At 43.2% G+C, this 20,568-nt stretch overlaps 1 protein-coding gene across 9 annotated transcripts in view; it reads right to left on the minus strand.

The window, feature by feature from the left end:
- ADAMTSL1 (ADAMTS like 1) overlaps positions 1-20,568 on the minus strand; it is an 872,819-nt gene that overhangs the window by 164,481 nt on the left and 687,770 nt on the right. For all 9 annotated transcript variants that reach the window (XM_053205052.1, XM_053205051.1, XM_053205050.1 and 6 more), the window contains 2 exons: positions 16,408-16,709; positions 9,394-9,523 (listed from right to left, as the gene is read on the minus strand). In XM_053205052.1, coding sequence (XP_053061027.1) covers positions 9,394-9,523; positions 16,408-16,709 — 432 coding nt within the window. The remainder of the gene's footprint in view (positions 1-9,393; positions 9,524-16,407; positions 16,710-20,568) is intronic.

Here is a 20,568-nt window from a genome sequence, read left to right on the forward strand (position 1 = left end):
GGGAACTAAGAGGGCTGGAAGAGTGCTATTTTTTGAGCATCTATTACATGAGGTAGGAATTGTCTGAGTATTTTGCATACATGATCATCTATACAACCCCCATCTGTGGTTTGGGCAATTATCTCCATCTTACAGTTAAGGACAAGCCAGTCATAGAGAAATAAAGTAGTTGGCCTAAGGCCACAAAGAAAATAAGGAGGCCAACATCTATCTAATCTCAAAAACCTACGATTTCTGCCTTATGGCCGGCAGTCTTCCTCTTCCTGCTGGGGAATGTTGAGCTTTGGCATCGCCAAGTTTCCTTTTGGTTCTTGTCCTGAAGCCACCCATTCCCTTGTTACTGAGATTCCTATTAGGAGCAATATTTAAAAAATTATGCTCAGATGATCATGAGCTACCTCTCCCAGAGGCGCGTATACCATCAAAGCAAACCACGGCTGGAGTAAGTGTCAAGGTCTATGCAACCAGGGTAGAAAGCCCTTTTTGGCTCTTTGAATCACCTGGCTCCCTCTGGCCAGCCAGAAAGGCAATTATATCCACTCACTCAGGACCTGGAGTCAGTATCAGAGAGTCACAGAGAAGGCACCCCCTTCAGCTGTGCTAGCATGCAGCCTGTGTCCATGTCAGTCCAGGCCTCAAGGATAGTCACTCCACAAGTGAAATAAAAAGCTCCATGAGAAAGTAGTGAGTAGTGAAAGTAGTGAGTAGTGGTGGGTCTGGGAGCCGTGTTAATCCAATGACAATCACTCTAAGCTTCAGTGTGTCACTAACACAAACACAGAAATTTCCTGAAGCCCTGGTAAAGATAATTAGACAAAATGATGACAAAAAAAAAAAAAAGAACAGTAAAGACGAATTTGAAAGAAGAACACTGATTCACCACAGGAAAGAAAGTTGGCTGGGCTCTGCTCTGTGACAGACCTTTCTGTAACTGTGGCAGATAACCTGAGAAATGCCTCATTTTGGGTGGGCGCCATGACAGGAATAATATCTTCAGAAGGATGAACTGTTTTTCAACTGTATCCCTCAGGTTATTGGGCACGAATCAGGGCAATCTCTTTTTCAGTCCTTCATTTTTATGTTGCTTAAACATCTCTTTTTCTCTAAGTCTTTTTCCTATGTCTTTATTTTCCAAGCTTAAGGAACATAGTGACATAGATTTCTAACACTATGGTCACAGGAAATCTCTTCATCTCAAATTGCACATGAGGTCTTCATTCAAAATCTCCAAAGAAGTCATTGGGTACACTGAGGGAGTGACAAGTCTCCTTTCAAAATGTTGGCCAAATTATTGCTTGCCCTTAAATGATTACTTCAGACTTTGGAAACACTGGTTTATAAGAAAAGGCAAAAAAAAAAAAAAAAAGTGAAAAAGATTTACTTTGGGAGTCTCCACTCTACCCCTGTTGATGGATTTGTAAGCTGGAAGGTTTGTGAACTATAAAACTCTAATGTTTCATCACCATATCTCCAACAGGGAGCTATCAGGTGGTGATAGTTCCATCCTCATGGTCTTACATGCAACGGGATTGATGACTGGTTCAGATACATCAGCTCTTGGAGCGGTGAAGAATGCAGGAGGTTTTTTAGTTGAATAACTATCTTTAGAAGGGCGGCACTTAAAAGTAGCTGTGGTAAGAAATATCCAATGGCTTCCTCAGGACCATTCCCCAGACTCTGCTTCAGGGAACAAAGTGGGTTTTTCATCACTGTATTCCCAGCCCAATGCCTGGCACAAAATAGGCATTCAACAAAATTGTTCAATGGGGGTTGAGTGAAGAGAAATCCTTGTTATCTTAAAGGACACCAGAACATTCTAAGCCAGGGGATGCAGAATATTTTCTATTCTTTTACACATGGACAAACACCACTGAAATATTTTTAGTGTTCATCCTTACAGTGTTCCACCATCCTGGGTGCTCTTGCCTAAATTTATCTTATGGAAATCCAAATCTTGTTCCCTATAGACTTCTCAGCACTCTTTAAGTTATAGTTAAAGCTCAGGGCCTTTTTTTGACTAACCAAAATGCTATATCTTCAGGACTTAAATTTGACTCAAGGCATATTCCTAATAGAATTCACTTTTTCATTCTTGAAAAGCTTCAGTTCTGTGGCTAATTATCATTACCTCCGAAGGATCAAACAGTGTTAGAGCTGGAAGGGCCCAGGAATTATCAAACTACACCTCTCATTGCTTCCTTTATGACTCTCTTGCTTTGGGCTCTGTCCTCCTGGCAGGTGCACAAGCTGAGTCCACACCACCCTGGCTTGACTGTGGGAGCACAGGAAATGCTAACATACCCCAGGCAAGAGGTCATTATCACTCTCAGTGAAAACGTAATGGTGTAGATCACACAGAGCACACTATTTGTGACTCTACAGGAGAAAAAGTACAGATGCCTATAAGACAATACAAGCTAGCCACTGTTAACACTTCTGTTCTGTTGAGTGAACAGCTAGAGTCATTTTTCTCCAAGCACATATACCTATTCTGCTCTCCCTGTTTAAGTCATTCAATGGCTCTCCACTGCCTCTAGGACACAAAGTTCAAACAACTTAACCTAGCCCATTGAGCATCCTGGATCTGGCCCGGCTTACCCTCTAACACCAGCTTCCACTCTTGTCTTCCCTCTGTGCTCATGCCTTCCTTTGGCCTGCAACATCTCTTGCTTTCTTCTTTGCCTTAGGCAGCTCCTGATTATGCCTTAGGACGCAGCACAGGCATCACCTCCTCCAGGAAGAATTTCCTCAGCCTCATGCTACCACAAAACCCCATGCTTATCTCATTCACAACAGTTTCTGTTTTGAAATCTTCCTCCTCTGCTAACTAGTCACTCCTTTAGAACAGGATTCTGTCCTGTAGTCATCTCTTAGGGCCAGATATGAGCAGACTGCTGTACCTGAAGATGCTTAGAAAACTTTTATTTTTTAATGAATTGAGAAATAAAACACTTTCTGCCATATTTTTGGTGCAGAAGTTTAACTTCAATCGATGATCTATATAAGGACTTTCTCAGAGTCCAGGCAGAGCTATGTGGTCTAAGGGGCTGTCCAATTACAGAGATGTTAAGAAACAAGGAATGCTTGTCTTCTGGGACTTAATTGAGCAGGTTTACCTAAAGCTAATGTTTCTATGTTTTTAGAATGAGTCGTTTGTGCTTTCAGGTGCCATGATGGGAAGGTAGAATCGGTCCCTTGATTCTTACCCCAGACTCATGCAACGACTAACTCTATGCATGCAAAACAATTCCTAATACCATCAAAGCTCATTTCACAGAGGTTGGAGGTTGATATCATAGGTGATGTGTAACCATGGAAAGGGCTCTCTTTATGAGAAATGGAGATTTAAGCCCTGAGGCAAGCATATACGTGACGTTTATCCTTGTTGATGTCAAAACGCTGCTGGCAATGATTCTGATCACTGGGCCAACACATTCCTGGGGAGAGAAATAACAGAGGCTGCCATTGGGCCAATCAGGGCCAATAGTTAAGAAACAGGTCTTGGCAGGTTCCTCTGTTGTAACTTGTCCATCAGTGGAAGAAAAGAGGGAGACGGTGTAATTATGCATCTGGATTTACCAAGGAGGATGACGCTAGTAATAGCATTAACTCTCCAAAGGCGCCTGAATATGGCCTCCAAATCTGGACTCAATTTCTGTGGACGCCAGTGAGCTTTGGTGTGCTTTTGCTTTAAGTGCTTAAAAGTTAGTACGGACAGAGCCAAAAGGCAGCATATGGAAACTCTGGGAACACAGCAGAAGATAAACCAATATTTGGAGAGCATGTTGAAACAGTAACCCTTAAAACAAGTTGTCAAAGGGGAAGGTGCCTGCAAAGCTTTGAAAGCTCCATCAAATAAATTAAAACGTGGTTGTGTAAAAAGGCAACACCTTCTGCTCTAGCCATTTTCAGCCAGTATAAAAGAAAATTAGAAATTGGAAATCATTTGCTGCTAGTACGCATGGATTTTGTTAGTGAATAATAAAATAGGCATTGTGAAGTCTGCTTTTAAAGAGGAGACTCTGTGACCTTTAAGACGTTTTTCTTAACTCTCTCGTCTCAAATAGGGATTCTCGAACTTCTTTTATAGTTCTTGCTGGTTTGAGGAACCACCCTAGGTCTGAGAAAAGAGACTGGGGTTGGGGCGAGGGGCAGAAACCAAGTGCTGTTCCTGGAATTATGGGCTTTTTCCCCCCTTCACTGTTTATCTATTCTGCACCACTCAGCTGTTCTCTGTTGCACAGAAATAAAAGTTTAGTTTAAAAAGTATGTTAGAACAAAGCTGCAGAAATTGCCTGGAATTTCCTTCATTTTCAGCCATCTGGCTTTCATTGCTTACTTTTTTCCCCTCCTCCACGTACGTTTACCAAATCTTTTCAACACACGCTGGCCAAGCTATCAAATGCTTATAATTAATAACAGTCATACTCTCTCTTTCTCTCTCTCTCTCTCTCTCTCTCTCTCTTTTTAAGGTAGTGCTTTCTGGCTTTCCTTGGGCTGTTCATGTCACTGCTCGTATAAATCAGGGAGATGGTCAGTAAAACTTAATTATTCAGACTCAGTTGAATAAGAGAGAAAATCTCATCAAATGTGAGTCCAGAATACAAAACATTACGTTTTATTTCAAACTAAAAGTATTTCTCACCAAGAAAGGAAAGAGAAGAAGAGAATTTTTCTGAGTTCCCACTAAAATTCTATTTAGAGATGAAGAATCTGGGGAACCAAAAAGGTCATGTAGCTAAACATGACACAGCAGTCTCTGAACACAGGTCTAAAGCTGGTTTTTATTTTGGTGGTCTTAGGGATGGGAAAGATTTTTAGCACATATTATTAAGTGAAAAATCAAATTGCCAGGTAATATATACAATATGATCCCATTTGCAAAGGGAGGAAAATCTTATGTATGTGTAAATGTTTATATATGTATATAAATTCATAGAAAAAGGTCTGAAAAGCTATGTCCCAAACCATTAACGGTGGCTATCTCCAGGGAGAAGGTTCTGGAGCTGTAGAGTATGGTGGTGAAAAGAGGACACATGTCTTTCTTCCTTGATTACTTCTGCTATGCTTGACTTTTAAAGAGTGAGAATGTTCATATATTACTTGCATAACTATAACAGTAAGAAGCCTTCTTACTTGGAAGAGGAGGCTAAGCTCTTTCCTAATGACTGATTTTAGCTCCTTTTTGAACATTTCTACCTTAAGCTGGTCTATCCTACCAGTGAAGGTGAGCAGTGGAGGGGTTTCTAGACACAAATGACAGAGGTGGTGCTAAAGGTACCTCAAATAGTTTTTCTTCCTTGTAATTAAAACATCTTTGCTGCCAACTTTGATGCACTATTCTCATTGTCAGCTCACAAGTAAAAACGGTCCTAATTTCTTCTGGCCAATTTTAGGCAAGGTTGTTAAGGGCTGTATTACTTTCCATCTCTCCTGACAATTAGACTCCTCCCTGGGTAGTGCTAACAAGTCACTCAACCTCCACTGGGTCCGCTCTCTCCTCTATTAAGGATTGCCCTCTCACTATTATTTGGGGGGATACTTTGCCATACATGGCTGCTAGCTAACATAAGGGGTTACTTATCCTAAGTCTATTTATACTTTGAGTTGATATTTAAAACCTTAAAGTTATAGAAGGGACTCTAATAATGGCATTTTTAGCATCATCTGGTGGGTGGAAGAGAGGGGATAGAGGATGGAGAACAGAGATAGCATTGGTGTCTTCCCAGCTATCATTAATACTCAAATCTAAATATTACTCCGTATAGGGGTGCCTGGCTGGCTCAGTTGGTTAAATGTCTGACTTCGGCTCAGGTCATGATCTCACAGCTAGTGGGTTCGAGCCCCATGTCGGGCTCTGTGCTGACAGCTCAGAGCCTGGAGCCTGCTTTGGATTCTGTGTCTCCCTCTCTCTGTGTCCCTTCCCCACTCACACTCTGTCTCTCTCTCTCTCTCTCTCTCTCTCTAATGTTTAAATAAACATTAAAAAATTTAAAAAATATTACTCTGTAGACATTTGGTCCTGGTCCATTATGCCCATGTATTCAATAAGCACTTAACAAGCACCTGCTATGTGTCAAACAGTATGCCAGCTGCTAGTTCCAGAGAGAGGTGGGTTTGGACATAGAGCTGATAGTGTGGACTTCTTTAAAATACAGTCCTCTTCAATAGGTACCTACTATTTTTAAAGCGCCTTAAAAATGCAGGCAGTCCATGCTTGCTCGCTCTCTCTCTCTCCCTGTCTCTCTCTCTGTCTCTCTCTCTCTCTCTCTCTCTCTCACACACACACACACACACACACACACACACACACACACACACACTGGAACAATCAGACACCTCCAGCTTGAGAGTCTCCTCCTTGCTGTGGAGAGCTGGGTGTGAGAATGTAGGGAACCTGGAGAAAGTTAGACACGTGCTTCTGATACCAGCCCTGCCATCCACACAGAGTAAGTCAGGAGAAGGTATATTTAATCTCAGAAAGATGCCCAGAGGGGACACACCCTCTAGGCCTTTGGCGTTTTCTGTGTGATAACTCTGACCACACATAAGAGGAAAAAGTGGCTCTCTGATCTGTGTATTAGGACTGACAGCTGCCTGGGAAAGCCACTTGTCCTAACTGGTGGCCACCTCTCAGACGTGAACCCAGTGACCAAGACTGGAAACGTCATTTCTGCATGTCCCATAGAAAATGCTATGGTGCTCTGAACACACGGACATCAGCACAGACCAAGAGCCCAAAAGACAATGCATAGGAACTTGGGGTCCATTAGAGGACACCCTAAAATGTGCAGGGAACACTGATCTGTACACGAAAAGAATTGTGAATTAAAGATTTAAATTATTCGACGGAACAGGTTATTGGGAAAACAGTGTACTATTATGTCCCTACCAAATCCATTTCTCTTCTATGTACACCTTACACCTAGTTTCCGAATGAGAGATTGTTTCCCCTCTGATGTCACACTGAAATAGCTCACAGGAAATGCACCTCCATACATGACTCACTTTTAAGATGAAAATCTGCTTTGGCTCTTTAACACGAGATGAAGAGTGGTATCAGGCCACTGTATGTCAGCCCTCTCTTGCTGTTTTAATTAGCATCAGTCTACAAATACTCAGCTCTGGACGGTCGGCCCAAGGAACCCCTGGCTGTGCCCTGTAAGAGAGGCCTTGCCTGTCAGTCTGATAATTGGCTGGTGGGAGATTAAAGCACTGAGTTTATCTGGAGCCAATGCAATAAAGTTAAGCCTAACAAGGGTCCTTGTCTTGGAGTCAATATAAAGGTCGTAGAGTAAATTAAGCCTATCTAATTTAACTATGTTCAGTACTTTGAGGATGGGAAATAACACCTTGTGTCTTCTTTCTTCTGCTGCCCAGGAAGGGTCGGATTTAGTGGCTGCAAATCCCACAAGATCTTTAGCTGGTCCCGGGTGCTGACTTCTCAGCATTGCCTCAGCTCATCACAGCATTTGGATGTCATTACCACACTGGAATGTGGTTAGACACTTAGGCTTGTTTTTAAAGTGATGGTAAGTAAGCGGAACAGAAATGACATCAATTAGCAGCACACAGCGGTAGCGGTCCAGTGTGTCTGCCTATAGACTAACGAAGACTCGTGGGATATTTGAGAAGGATGTGGTCACCTCAGATCATCTCCTACCGCCTGTTCATTTTGCATATACGGAAACAGAAAGGGCAGACATCTTGCCCCACGTCACATGGCTGGTGGGTGACAAAGCTAGGGTGAGAACCTCTGGACCTCCTAGCCAAGGCCCTTACAGGCCTTCCAGGCCCAACCCACTCTGCTTGTTCTTGGGAGAACGCAGTCAGACGGAAGAGGTTTGTACCCCCTTGCCCATGCACTTAGGTCTGCCCAACTGGAAAACTGCGAGGTTAGGTGGGAGATGAGGGACCAGGTCAAACAGGGACAGAAAAGAGGTTTCTTGGGATTCTATGCACTAGATCTAGCCTTTTCTGGGTCTGGCCCTCGATTCTATTTTTCTGGCTGCTGTTCTCCTGGGTGGAGTGCTACTCCAAGTAGTGGCTGACTGCTTTGCCGGTTGCCGTGGAGATGGTGGTACCATAGGCCCTCCTTATTTCTGCATCGGAAGGGGGAAGCGAGCCCACCATCCAGATCGATATATGAAACACCTTGGGGCGCCTGGGTGGCTCAGTCCGTTAAGTGTCCGACTTCAGCTCAGGTCTCAATCTCGCGGTTCATGGGTTCGAGCCCCGCGTCCGGCTCTGTGCTGACAGCTCGGAGCCTGGAGCCTGCTTCGGATTCTGTGTCTCCCTCTCTCTCTGTCCCTCCCCTGCTCACACTGTGTCTCTTTGTCTCTCAAGAATAAACATTAATTTTTTTAAAAAAAATTAAAAAAAGGTAACCTGAAAAAAATATACATGGAACACTTCTGGTGACCAGCAGAAGTGTCACTATCAGCTTGTGTCCTGATTTAGCCTGTAATTTGTACCCTTTAAGTTCCTAAGAAAGGCATTTTGTTGACTGAGAAATAAGACAAGCTGCCTCAGCAAATTATTGTCCATGCCTAAAGGCAACACCCTGCTTCTTCCATGTTACTTTGCAGAAACAGAAGAGATATCGTTCAGAAACAGCATTCCCCTTCCTATGTAGGATATGACCTTATCTCATAACATTCTTCATCCCATCAGTACACTTGAAAGTCTGGCTTTGGTTCTTTAACCATCTCCCTTTGAAACCAGAATCACCAATGAGATGGCTTAGCTTCTACAGAGATTTATTCCAGAGAAGTATCTGCAGGCAAGTCTTTCAAGACACCATAAAATTGGGTGGACTGGAGCAGTGATTGGATTGATTAACTAAGGCTCAAGGTCGGGTAAAAACGAGACCCAGGCAGGACCAAAAAATGAAATGCTCTAATTGATTTTATGCATGTGGAATGACACACATACACTCCAGAGCACGCTATAATGAATCTGCATGCTGTGTGCATGCGGATTTCACAGCAGATCAATTATACCACCCAGCCACCCTGCAGTCCACAAGCCAATCTGTTACTATGCCATGAGGGCTTGGGATACCAGCTAAAAGTGGCTGAGACCCTGAAGACTGCGGTCCTTCAAGTTCCTTTAGGAGATAGCACGACAGCACGTGCACAGCCACAGACGCCACGGGGCTCATTTCAGTGTACGGAGCTTTCTGGACCCTGAGCATGACCATTGGGCTGGAATTCCAAAGCCCTGGTTTCAATTAAACTTAAGTGGATTTGACTAAAAGTTTGAACTGATGCTAATTGGTTTTCAAAACACTGGGTTTTGAACAAGAAGCATTCTGGTCTTGCGCTGTGGACAGATGCACCCTACCCTGAACGCGCTCCTGGGAAGCAAGGGCAGGCGCCCCTCGCCCCTTACCTGGCCGGGCAGGGATCCAAACTGCAAGATTTGAGGAGCCGGGGGGGTCGGCGGCTGGTCACGCACAGGTTCTCATCAGCAGGCTCCCGCGTCTGTTTGTTCAGGCAGCTCACCACAGCCTCCTGGACACCTGCGTACAAATCACACTGTCAGGCCAGAGTGGGCGTGTGTGGGGTGATGAAGTGTAGACAAGGCAGCTGGTGGGAGGCCTCTGTGATTGGTAGGACTCTGGCTGCGTGTCGGAGAATGCAGCTTAAAGCCCAGGACTGCCCATCTTGTCAGGCATCGCTCGATCAGGGAGAAAGTACTCTTGAGTTTGAACCTCTGTAAATGTGACCCTTGAGGAGGGCAACTTCCCTCATGGGAGAGCTGGCCACCAGTCCTGATGAAATGCTTTAAAACAACGCCACCAAAGCCATAGAGCTGCCAAAGCGGGAGTGTGGTAATTTAATGCAGAAGGAGGGCAGGGTGACAAAAAAAAATGTCCCCAAGACCTTCACACGTTATATTTTAATCAACAGGCGACTGTTGTATTTGGAAGGGAGGCCAAGAGCTGCGTTTTAATAGCCAATATTCTGCAGACTGCTGTTCTCCGGGGGCCTTGCCTTGAGGACTCCAATCTTTGCTGGTTTCCTTTTGATTCTAGTTCATGTCTTTAGTGACCTGGGCGGCTTTGGAAGTTGGAACAAAAGCAAGAGAACGAGGTACACAATGACTATACCCATGAAACACAATCTTTTCTACATGCATGGGAGATACTGCTCCCACAGACACTTGCGTGTCTCTGACGTGAGTTTGAGCAGTGGCTGGTGCAGAGTTATTGGCAGGTCTTCTGAGGTGGTGTGCAGGACCCCTAATGGAGACCTTAATGGAGCAAGGAAACATTTAGGTGGGTATGGTAATGACCAGACATTTCACGCAGGTGCCCACGGTCATAGTAAGAGTCAAAATCCACAGGTGGGACATTACTAGTCGGGTGCCAATGCTAAGAGCTTGACATGCACCACGCAATTCTCCCAACTCCATGAGGTAAGTGCTATTTTTATCCCATTTTACAGATAAGGACACTGAGGCTTAGAAAGGCGAAGAGACTTGCTGAGGTCATGTAGTTGATAAGCAGTGAGGCAATGCCTTAGCACTGGAGCTTTTAATGACAAGACTAACATTTAAAAATACTAAAAGGCTGCTTCTATCTGCTAGAGATCTTCGGGAATAACCTAGACATTTGTCTGGGATCACTTCAGTAGAGGGCAGGGTAAGGAAGAGGCCAGATGAGACATTCTCGATACTCTGCTTTCAGTCATACATAGCTGTGTATAAAAAGATACATACAGCTTAATATATCTATGTGTAGTTAAATATTTGTATATGATTTTGGCAGAGTACGTGACAACCTATATAATTAGTTTTGTATATAAATACACAAACATTTTCTTGTTCTTATTTTCTGTCTTGCTTTATCAAAAGTACCTAATATATACAACTGCCCTAATCAGTTATTAGTCCTGCTCCTTCCCTCGTGCCATCTATCCCATATTTCTCCAAGTAGTTATTACTTCAATCAACAGGCTGTTTCCTTTTTTTTTTTTAAGGTTTATTTATTTTTGAGAGAGAGAGAGGCAGAGTGGAGTAGGGGAGGGGCAGAGGGGGAGACAGAATCCGAAGCAGGCTCCAGGCTCCGAGCTGTCAGCACAGAGCCCGATATCGGGTTCGAACCCATGAACTGCGAGATCATGACCTGAGCCGATGTCAGACGTTTAACTGACTGAGTCACCCAGTTGCCCCAACAGGCCAAAGTTTCCTAAGGTGATGTTATATGGACTGAGGTCACTCAGAAAGACTGCCATTTAACAAGTGACATTTTGGGGTGCCTGGTGGCTCAGCTGGTTACATGTCTGACTCTTGATTTCAGCTCAGGTCATGATCTCACGGTCATGAGACTGAGCCCTGCTTCAGGCTCTGTGCTGGTGTGGAGCCTGCTTAAGATTCTCTCTCTTTCTCTCTCTCTGACCTTCCCCAACTTGCACTCTTTCTCTCTAAAAGAAGATGACATTTTATTTATTTATTTTTTACAGTTTATTCATTTATTTTGAGAGAGACAGAGATAGCATGAGTGGGGGAGGGACAGAGAGAGAGGGAGAGAGAAAACCCTAAGCAGGCTCCCTTCTGCCAGCCTAGAGCCTGACACAGGGCTCAAACCCACGAAACCGTGAGCCACTTAACCGGCTGAGCTACCCAGGCTCCCCGGAAAGTGACATTTTAAAGCCAGAATTGGAAGCACCTTTCCCAGAAGTCTGACAAATTAAACCTTTTCAAAAATCACAGTATTTACTTTGAGCACATGCATGTAAATTTTCTATTTCTTAAGCTTTTTGTGAGCTTTAAAATTTAAATATATCATGGTCAGTTCAGGCTGGAGCATTTGCAATTTCTACTAGACATTCAAGCTATCCCACCAGATTCCATAATGCTGGCTCCAGGGTGTTGCTCTCTTGGTTGCAGCTGGGATGAGCCATTTGAAATTCATGGTATGACAATGTAGCAAAACATTTCACAAGAAACTGTTGAAATCATCACTGATACTTCCCCCTGGGAGAGTCCGGCATTAAGGTAATGACGACAAAGTGCTGGAGGAAGCTAAGTCTTCTATACAGAATCTAGACCTGGGGTTATATTAGAAATTAGGCTTTCAGGGGTGCCTGGGTGGCTCAGTCGGTTACACGTCTGACTTCGGCTCAGGACATGATCTCACGGTTCGTGAGTTCAAGCCCCATGTCGGGCTCTGTGCTGACAGCTCAGAGCCCGGCACCTGCTTCAGATTCTGTGTCTCCCTCTTTCTCTGCCCTTCTCCTGCTCACACTGTCTTTGTCTCTCAAAAATAAATAAACGTTAAAAAAAAAAGAAAAAAAAAGAAATTAGGCTTTTAATTCATTTGGGTACCTGGTAATATTCAAGAGATTCTAAACGTCACTCTAAAATACATATTCGCTTTTTCCGGCTACTGAATACTTTATGAAATTGAGTCGATGACATCAGCAGGAAGTGACCCCAGGTCCTACCACTTCCCCCAGTTGGAAGGGCTTTAGGTGTGGAGCTGTGTGGATGGTGAGCACTGTTTCTCCTTCACGAACTCCTCCTAGTTTATACCAATGAAGTCCTTCTATCACTGCAAAGAACAAGGGTCTCAAGGGCTAACAGTTCTAAAAGGACGTCAGTGTTGTCCTCTTAGATATGCGTGTGGAACACAAATTTTCATTACCCCAAACCAATAAACCTCAGCTCCAGATAAGTATCACCTGGGAGGTGGTTCAATGCTAAGATTAAGCAGTATTCCAGAGTTACCAAATTCGAATCTAACATATCAGAAAACGAAACACGAGGCCTCAGCGGCACTGTGTTAAATGTCCCTAGCCATGGGGGCCATTTACTGGCATTCTTAGGTGGGGCCTTGGGTGCTGAGGGAAACTAAGGACAGAGCTCTGTCATTTTAAGGAGTATCTAGGACCAGCCCTGTGGTCAACACACAATACATTTTTGTGGTGTGATGCAGGAAATGCCTCAAGGGCAGGGCATTGTGAGCACAGTGCTGTGTAGGCCAAGGGGAGGTGGGAGAGGGCCGCCTGGGGGAAGGCACATGGAGGGAGGGAGCTGCCCTGGAATGGGGAGCATGGGAAGTCACAGGAGGGAGGGCATGTGAAAACCTCACCTGTGAGGTCACAGCATACTTGGCCCAGCGGAGTTGGCCAGGATGTGAGAAGTTGGCTCAACAAATGCGTGCTCTTTCCTAATAGGCTAATATATGCACTTAGAAGGACATTTTGAACCAACACAGAACACATGTTTAAGCACACGACTTCACGATTCTGAGTTTTCCTTTCTTGACAGAAACAAAGGAGGGAGGACTCGTAAGGAAGGGGAGTGGCAGGTATAAGACTTCACCTTTCATTCTTACGCAAGTAAATTTCAAGTTTTCCCTCAGCTAGGTTTTAATGTTGATTTTACCGTCTAGGAGTTCAATGTAATAAAGCTGTTCAGGTTCAAAGCCACTCTCCTTGACCACACCTATTAGTTCACATGTGGGAAATTAAAATATAACAAGGAGATGATAGTGGGACGCAGGACACATATCTGAACAGGTTAGGCTAACTTTCAATCTTCCAGAAAATGGGATTTTCAGTGTTCATATCTCCCAGAAGAGCATAATTGTTACGTGATCTTTGATGACAGCTTGGGGAAACACAGCCACCAACCATAGCCTAAATTACTAACTAGTTCCTTCTGGCTGCTACCTCTGCTAGGTGAAAGGTTCCTTCTATATCTATCCAGTGTTAGCTCTTGAGATAGGGAAGACAATAAAATACACTGACCAGCCTTATAACCCAAAATTGATTTAAAAGTTACCTGTTAATCCTGCACATTTTTGGTAGGCTTCAGCAAGAATGATTAAAAATATATATAACCTTGTGGGTTATATTTCGGTGAAAGATCAAAGTAGCACAATGTTACTGCCAAGCACTGACTTCAAAATATACATGTCCCATATAGTGAAATGATTTTTTAGTGCATATGGGCATCATATGGACCATATAACACAACCATATTTTCACCACTTTGGAATTTTCAACTCTACCATTTTAGGTGCAAATATATTACCTTGGCACAGTTACATAAGTGTAGGTAAGCGTGCACAGTTGTTGACAGTTAAAGACATAAGACATTTCAGTAACTTTACCCTGCCTTGGCTATAAAGGATGCACAATTTATGTTATACAAAGACGCTCAGTTCCTACAGGCGGAGATCAATTGTATATCAAACCCCCAAATCTTATTTCCAAATCAGTATCTTCTGAAAACATTTGAAATTAAAACCACTCCACATGCTCTCTACACTTTGAGTTTTATACCACTGGTTGATCAGCAGAATGGTTAGATAAAGGTATCTGGTTATTTATTATTCCATTACTGCATCTATTTTTTCCATCTGCTCATAAAGTTCCAGGCTTGACTTGTAACTGAGAACCAGAACTGAGAGACCATAAGTAAAAAAAAATTTTCCAAAGCAAATTCATTTTAGACTAGGGATAACGATGGTTCCTTTCAGGTGATGATGGAAATTGGAGATAAACACACCCCTTCTGAAATCTTGAGTCACTTGTTATATTGGAAAGAAGCAGTTGTGCCTATGGGTTGTGGTCTTTCCACCTGACTTCTCAGCTCCTGCCGGGGCTCAGAGATCACTGAGGCTTATTTAACACTTCTCCCTTGGTAGGCATAGAAGAAAAGATGCCCTCAATGTGTGTGGAGAAGAACACAAGGACAGAGATTAGCTGCGTTCCAGGAAATTCTTCCAGAATCAGAAGGAAGATTTTAGGTTTTAAAATAACAGGGCCCTCCATTAAGGCACTTAACAATTTCAGTTTGAAACTGGAAGACTTGGAAACAAACAAGAACCTCAAGGTCAACAGTATTAAATGCTTGCTAAAAGATCTGATGGAGAAAATGGATTCTTTGCTAGTATGTACTTGTTCCACTAGTATTCCTTTTCAACTGCATGTGAACATTTTGGGCACAAGTACTTGTACATTCATTCTCTCTAACGATAAGATGCTTTTTTAAAAGGGTTTCCAAAATGCCATGGTTTAGAAGCCATTTTTGGAAAATAATTTTATTAAAAAAATTTTTTTTAATGTTTATTTATTTTTGAGACAATGCGAGAGACAGAGTGCAAGCAGCAGAGGGGCAGACAGAGGGAGACACCGAATCTGAAGCGGGCTCCAGGCTCTGAGCTGTCAGCCCAGAGCCCAACGCAGGGCTCGAACTCACGAACCCTGAGATCATGACCTGAGCCGAAGTCGGACGCTTAACCGGCTGAGCCACTCAGGTGCCCCTGGAAAATAATTTTAATACTTTTTTATACCAGTTGAAAAACTTTGCTAGCAATACAGAACCATAAGGTGCCAAAGGGGGTTACTGCTAGCCACTGAGAGAAATTTGGCAAGGAAATTAGACAGTATTTTCCTCACCTCTCAAAATCTCTCTTGGGAGCCGACATGGGAGACAGTGGCTTTATGGATCTAATGTATGTTCTATTGTGTAAGAAAGATCATAAACTTGAAGAATTTCATTGTTGGTTTAAATGCCCTCCTCTTCCCTCACAACACCATCTATAACACCTAAAATAAAGAATCACTGAACCTGTTGTTATGGCTATGAAATATCCCTAAGAGAATCAGGTCAATATACATGGAAGCGTGTAATGTTAGTTAAATGATAATCGTAAGGGGGAAAGCTTCAGGAATTCTCTAAGTGCTTAAAGCAGTGAGGTATGCTGGAAAGACTTTGGACAGGGAAATAAATAATTAGCAGGCCTAATCCCAGCTGTCACTCACTAGCTGTGTGATTGCAAGTCAACCCAGCTTCTTCGGACCTTCGTTTTCTCATCTGCAAAATGGTGGTGGGGTCAGACTTTAAAGTCCTTTCCTGTTCCAGGTAAGCACACTGTTATGTGCCCTTTATACATCCTTTTCCCTTTGTAAAGAGGTACTGCTTTGGAAAATCCGCTGAGTAAAGCGAGGGGGGCGGGGGCTCTAACCTATTCTGGGGAAGAGTAGAATGTTTTGTCATCTTGGGCCTTGGTCCATACCACATGCACTAAAGCAAGGACATAGATAAATAAAACTGAATGTTGAGAGCATTGCCAGGTTAGTGTCAACTGAGTTTCTCAGTCAGATACCCTAGGATATATTGCAAAACATCAGAACGACAACTGAAAGTAAAAGCATGAGTTGTGTTGGCCACTCCAGCCGACAGTCTGAGCGCCACTCAAGCCCAAAGAGAAATACATCTGTGTTTCATTCAGTATGCTTTCCATTTAGGATGGCTTCCTCCCCTCCTCCCCCTGCTTATCATTCCTGGACTAGAGGCAGTCATGTGACACAGTCTCCTGCAGGGAGAGAGGATAAAGAAAAAAGACAAGATGATGGTGGGATGTGAGCCAGAGCCCCCCCTTCTTACCTCCTCCACAGGACTCGGAGCACTTGGTGAAGCCCTCATACTCCCAGTCATACAGCTCGTCGAAATCCTGCAGGCCGCCGAAGAGGCCATCTGTCTCTTCTGGGTTAAACTCAGGAGCTTCCCCGTTGCATGGTCCTGCATAACAGGCACGCTGGGATGCTGGCTTGGGCCCCTCACATTCATCAACAGGCAGGTCAGCCACGGACTGGGAGAAAGACAGGAGCACCTGGCACCTCACCATTCGCACCTGGGTCCCCACACCACAGGTAACCGTGCAGGCTGACCAGGCTTCCGGGATGAACCTGCAGTCGGCAAGCAAACAAGAGGACAGCATGAAGAGCCCCAGGCAGGAGACCCTGGGGGTTGTGGAGGGCTGCATCCCACCTGCCGCCCCTGCCCAGCGCCGTTCGGGGCTCTGCTACCCTGTCCTGTGATGGGTGCTTCGGTCTAGTTCATGAGCTCATTTGCCATGGGTTTCTGGATTGGTTTTTTTGTAAGTGTCATATGAACTCTCAGCTGTAAGACATTCCAGCCACAGACCACCTGCTTTCTCCCTGCTTTGCACCCACAGCGGTAGCTCTTCAGAGCAGGAATTGGTGTTTCTTCACTCTCTCTAAATCCCAGCACTTGTGCCTTCTGAAACATGCTGGCTATTCTTATAGTAGACTAATACGGATCCTAAAACTATCACAAAATAAGCCCTTGGTGATATTTAAGGAGGTGGGGTTTTTTTTGTTTTTGTTTTTTTTAGTCTGGATCTCATATTCTGTAACTTTCTTTGCTTTTCTGCTCAATGTGCGTCCCAAGATTTATTTATATATAGAAAGAGGTTCTTTTTTTGTAAGTTTCCAAGAATGGAGCAAAGTCTTGTTCCTCACACATTCTTTGAATTAGTCTGGACTACAATTCTTTTTATATCATAGTGAAAAGCCAGGCTACAAATTTAAATCCACAGACATGTCACAGTAAACGAGAGATCCTGAATTCACACAAGTTTGTGGGACGGCAGCCTCCCTGCCCCCACCCCCTGAGAGAAACCACACTAGTGAGAATTTGGTTTTTCTCTGAGTTTCTCTACAATGTAGGACAATATCAAATTCCAAAAAAAAAGACTTTCCCTCCCACTAATCAACAATGGCCCATAACGGCAATGACCTTGAGAAGGACCTAGGGAAAAGCCCAGAGGGAACCACTAACGTTTTCAGAAAGTTAGTATAATAATCTGGAAAAAGAACTTTGGAATAAATATTTTTTTATTTTTCCAGGATCCTACTGCTTTTTCACAGAGAGTCGTGCTGAGGAGGCATGCAAACCTGGTCCCCTAACTTTGACTTTGGCAGGAAACAAAAGAACTGATAAGAAGGTTATAGCATTAAATCCTAGTGAGTGCAAATGGTTCCTATCTAGTTTAGGGAAATAGAAATTCTAGCAGGAAACCAGTCCAAGTTTTCAAATTGGAAGGATCAGAACCAAAATGTTTCCTGGGCCTGAGCCTGAGCCTGAGCTGTGCATGGAGCTGGCCAGGAGAACCAGACTCCCCTGACCCCCAGCAGCTCATGGTGTCTGAGCCACGGAAGAGCTTAGGAGAGAATGAAGGTCACATACAACCTTGTCAGAAAGGTGGATGAGGGAGAAAGACCCACTCAGAATTATTCCCAGAAGTTCTCATCACAATGTCACCTCCCTCTCTTATTTTTGAATTCTTGATCCGTCTTCTGGCACCTAGAGAACATGAGGGAAAAGCAGTATCCTAAAAAACTAGAAAGTCTCCTTTTCTTTGAGTAATGATACCTGTAGGAGCTTTTTAAGACTGTAAAACCCCAAATCACAGTCAAAATAATTTTAACCCTCTTATTACACATATATCTGTCTGGCTCTTGGAACAAAAGTGACAACAAATACACAAACACTGAATGTTACAAGCCAGGTGCAGACATGAAGGAAAACACACACTGAACTATTTTGTTTATAAGGAATACCCAAAAGCAAATGAAAAGCCCTCCAACTCTGACAATGGTGTGTGAATAATGCTTCCTATTTAATAATGTGCTGAATTTTATTGTCAAATAAGAAAGATGACACGATCACAAAAAGAACTGTACCCTATTAGCTTTTCCTATGCATTAAGAGTTATTGTTCCGTTACCTATAACATCTCCAGAGACCAGAGACCATTACAAGACAACAAGGATCAGCTAGCTTTTTCTGGAAGGGGCCAGATAGAAAATAGTTTAGATTTTGTGGGCCATGTTTGTGGGTCTTTGTTATTGCAACTACTCAACTCTGTCAACATGCTGCGAAAGCAGCCAGAGACAATATGGAAGCAGATGGGTGTGGCTGTGTTCCAATAAAACTATATTTACAAAAACTAGAGGGAGGGTGGTAGCAGAAAGGTCTGAATTTGGACTGTGGGCTGTAGTTTCCCAACTCCTGCGATAGGACCTTAAGTGGAGATAAACCAAACACACCAAGATTCATAAATAATCTTCCAACTTGTTTTGAGTCTTAGTTCCTATCTTTTCCACATATATGAGTTTATAGGAATGACGAGCAGTTAAATTGATTTATGTTTTATCCTCCAAAATGAGACCCAGATGAAACCTAGAATATAGGTGATGCGCAAACCAAACCCTTAGCTCTCCTTGCCTATAACGTTAATCGCTTTGTGTTTGGTCTCATTCCAGGACCAGGAAGATAGACCACAAGCACACAAAGTAGAAAGGGTGCATTACTGGAACCTCATGAACTCATTGCAATGTTTGAACCTTGTTTATTTTGAAGCAGCATCCAAATGAAAATGAATGTGCGTGCGTGTGTGTGTGTGTGCGTGTGTGTGTGTGGGCATGGGCATATGAGCGGGCATTTGTCTATATTTGGTTTTCTGGGCCTTTAGGCTTAATAGCAAAAACAATAAACATCCATTTTATGTCTCCCAAGTGAGAGTCTTATCAAATGTCAAATAGCCTTTCTGGCTAATCTCCCAACCCACTATCCTTAGGTCTTCATCAAGTTCACACCAATTAAAAACGATTTGGCTTTTAAGCGGTGCTGTCTTCTGGCAGTCATCTCAATTTCTCTCGTGCACACACTGTGTGATATAATATATTCTCTCTTGCTGAAGGCAGGAGATTATATTTCAAAAGAAAAATATCTAATAGAGCGAATGGCCAAGTGAATAGAACTGGTTTTCATTTGAAACTTTCCCCCACATTCCTAGATCTCCCAATGCTGTGTTTACTATCTTGAGCTTTCTGGCCGCAAGTGGGAAGAAGCAAGGTCGGTGAGAGGGCAGGCAACTGAAGTAGGAGGTCTAAATGTAAGGTTGAGGACACCTGGTCTGAATAGTACTTGCTTAGCTAGAATCCTTCAAGTGGGACCTTTAAAATGCAGTCAATAGGTGTTTTTTTAAAATCATTTTTAATGGTTTTAATTTCCAATGTTCAATAAAAAATTACTATTGAAGTTTAATTAGGGTCCTTTGAAAGTTCTTTTTGTTAGCAGCACTGTTGCAGAATGGCTAGATGCTTGAGTTCTTTCAAAGATGGGCTTGAACTTCAGGGAATACCGATAGGATTTCGGCATTTAGTCTTCCCCGCTTCGGGAAATTCAAAATGAAACCTGGTAAATAGAGGATTTCTGCTTCTGTCTGGTCCTCAGTTTGCAAGACTAATTGTTGATATAGCTAACAAAAAGCTTATCCTTTAATGAGAGTTATTACCATAGTACCTTTTAGGAAACAGAAAACCGCGATAATCAAGTGCACCTGTAAAATCCCAAGGTGGTTCAGTTTCTATGTGGCTATTCTGATGTCAGAGCATGCACTAAAAGAATAAAAACAATCACTTGATTAATACAGTGCTAAACAGAAACTGTTCAGTCTTGGTTAACTAATCTTGTGTTAACTAATCACTGCAGAGCTTAGCCAGAGTTAAGCTCTAGTTTTATGCACACGTGGTTGATAACTTTTTTTTTTTTTAAAGTAGGCTCTATGCCCAGCGTGGGGCTTGAACTCACAACTCCAAGATCAAGAGTCACATGCTCTACTGACTGAGCCAGCCAGCACCTCTGAGATTTTTAACTTTATCTCTTCTCCTCTTAGTTTCCTCTCCTTTCTCATATACAGTCATCTAAAAAACAAATCATCAGCATTGTACAAAATAAG

This window comes from Acinonyx jubatus, chromosome D4, assembly GCF_027475565.1.
Source record: "Acinonyx jubatus isolate Ajub_Pintada_27869175 chromosome D4, VMU_Ajub_asm_v1.0, whole genome shotgun sequence".
Taxonomy (NCBI): Eukaryota; Metazoa; Chordata; class Mammalia; order Carnivora; family Felidae; genus Acinonyx; species Acinonyx jubatus.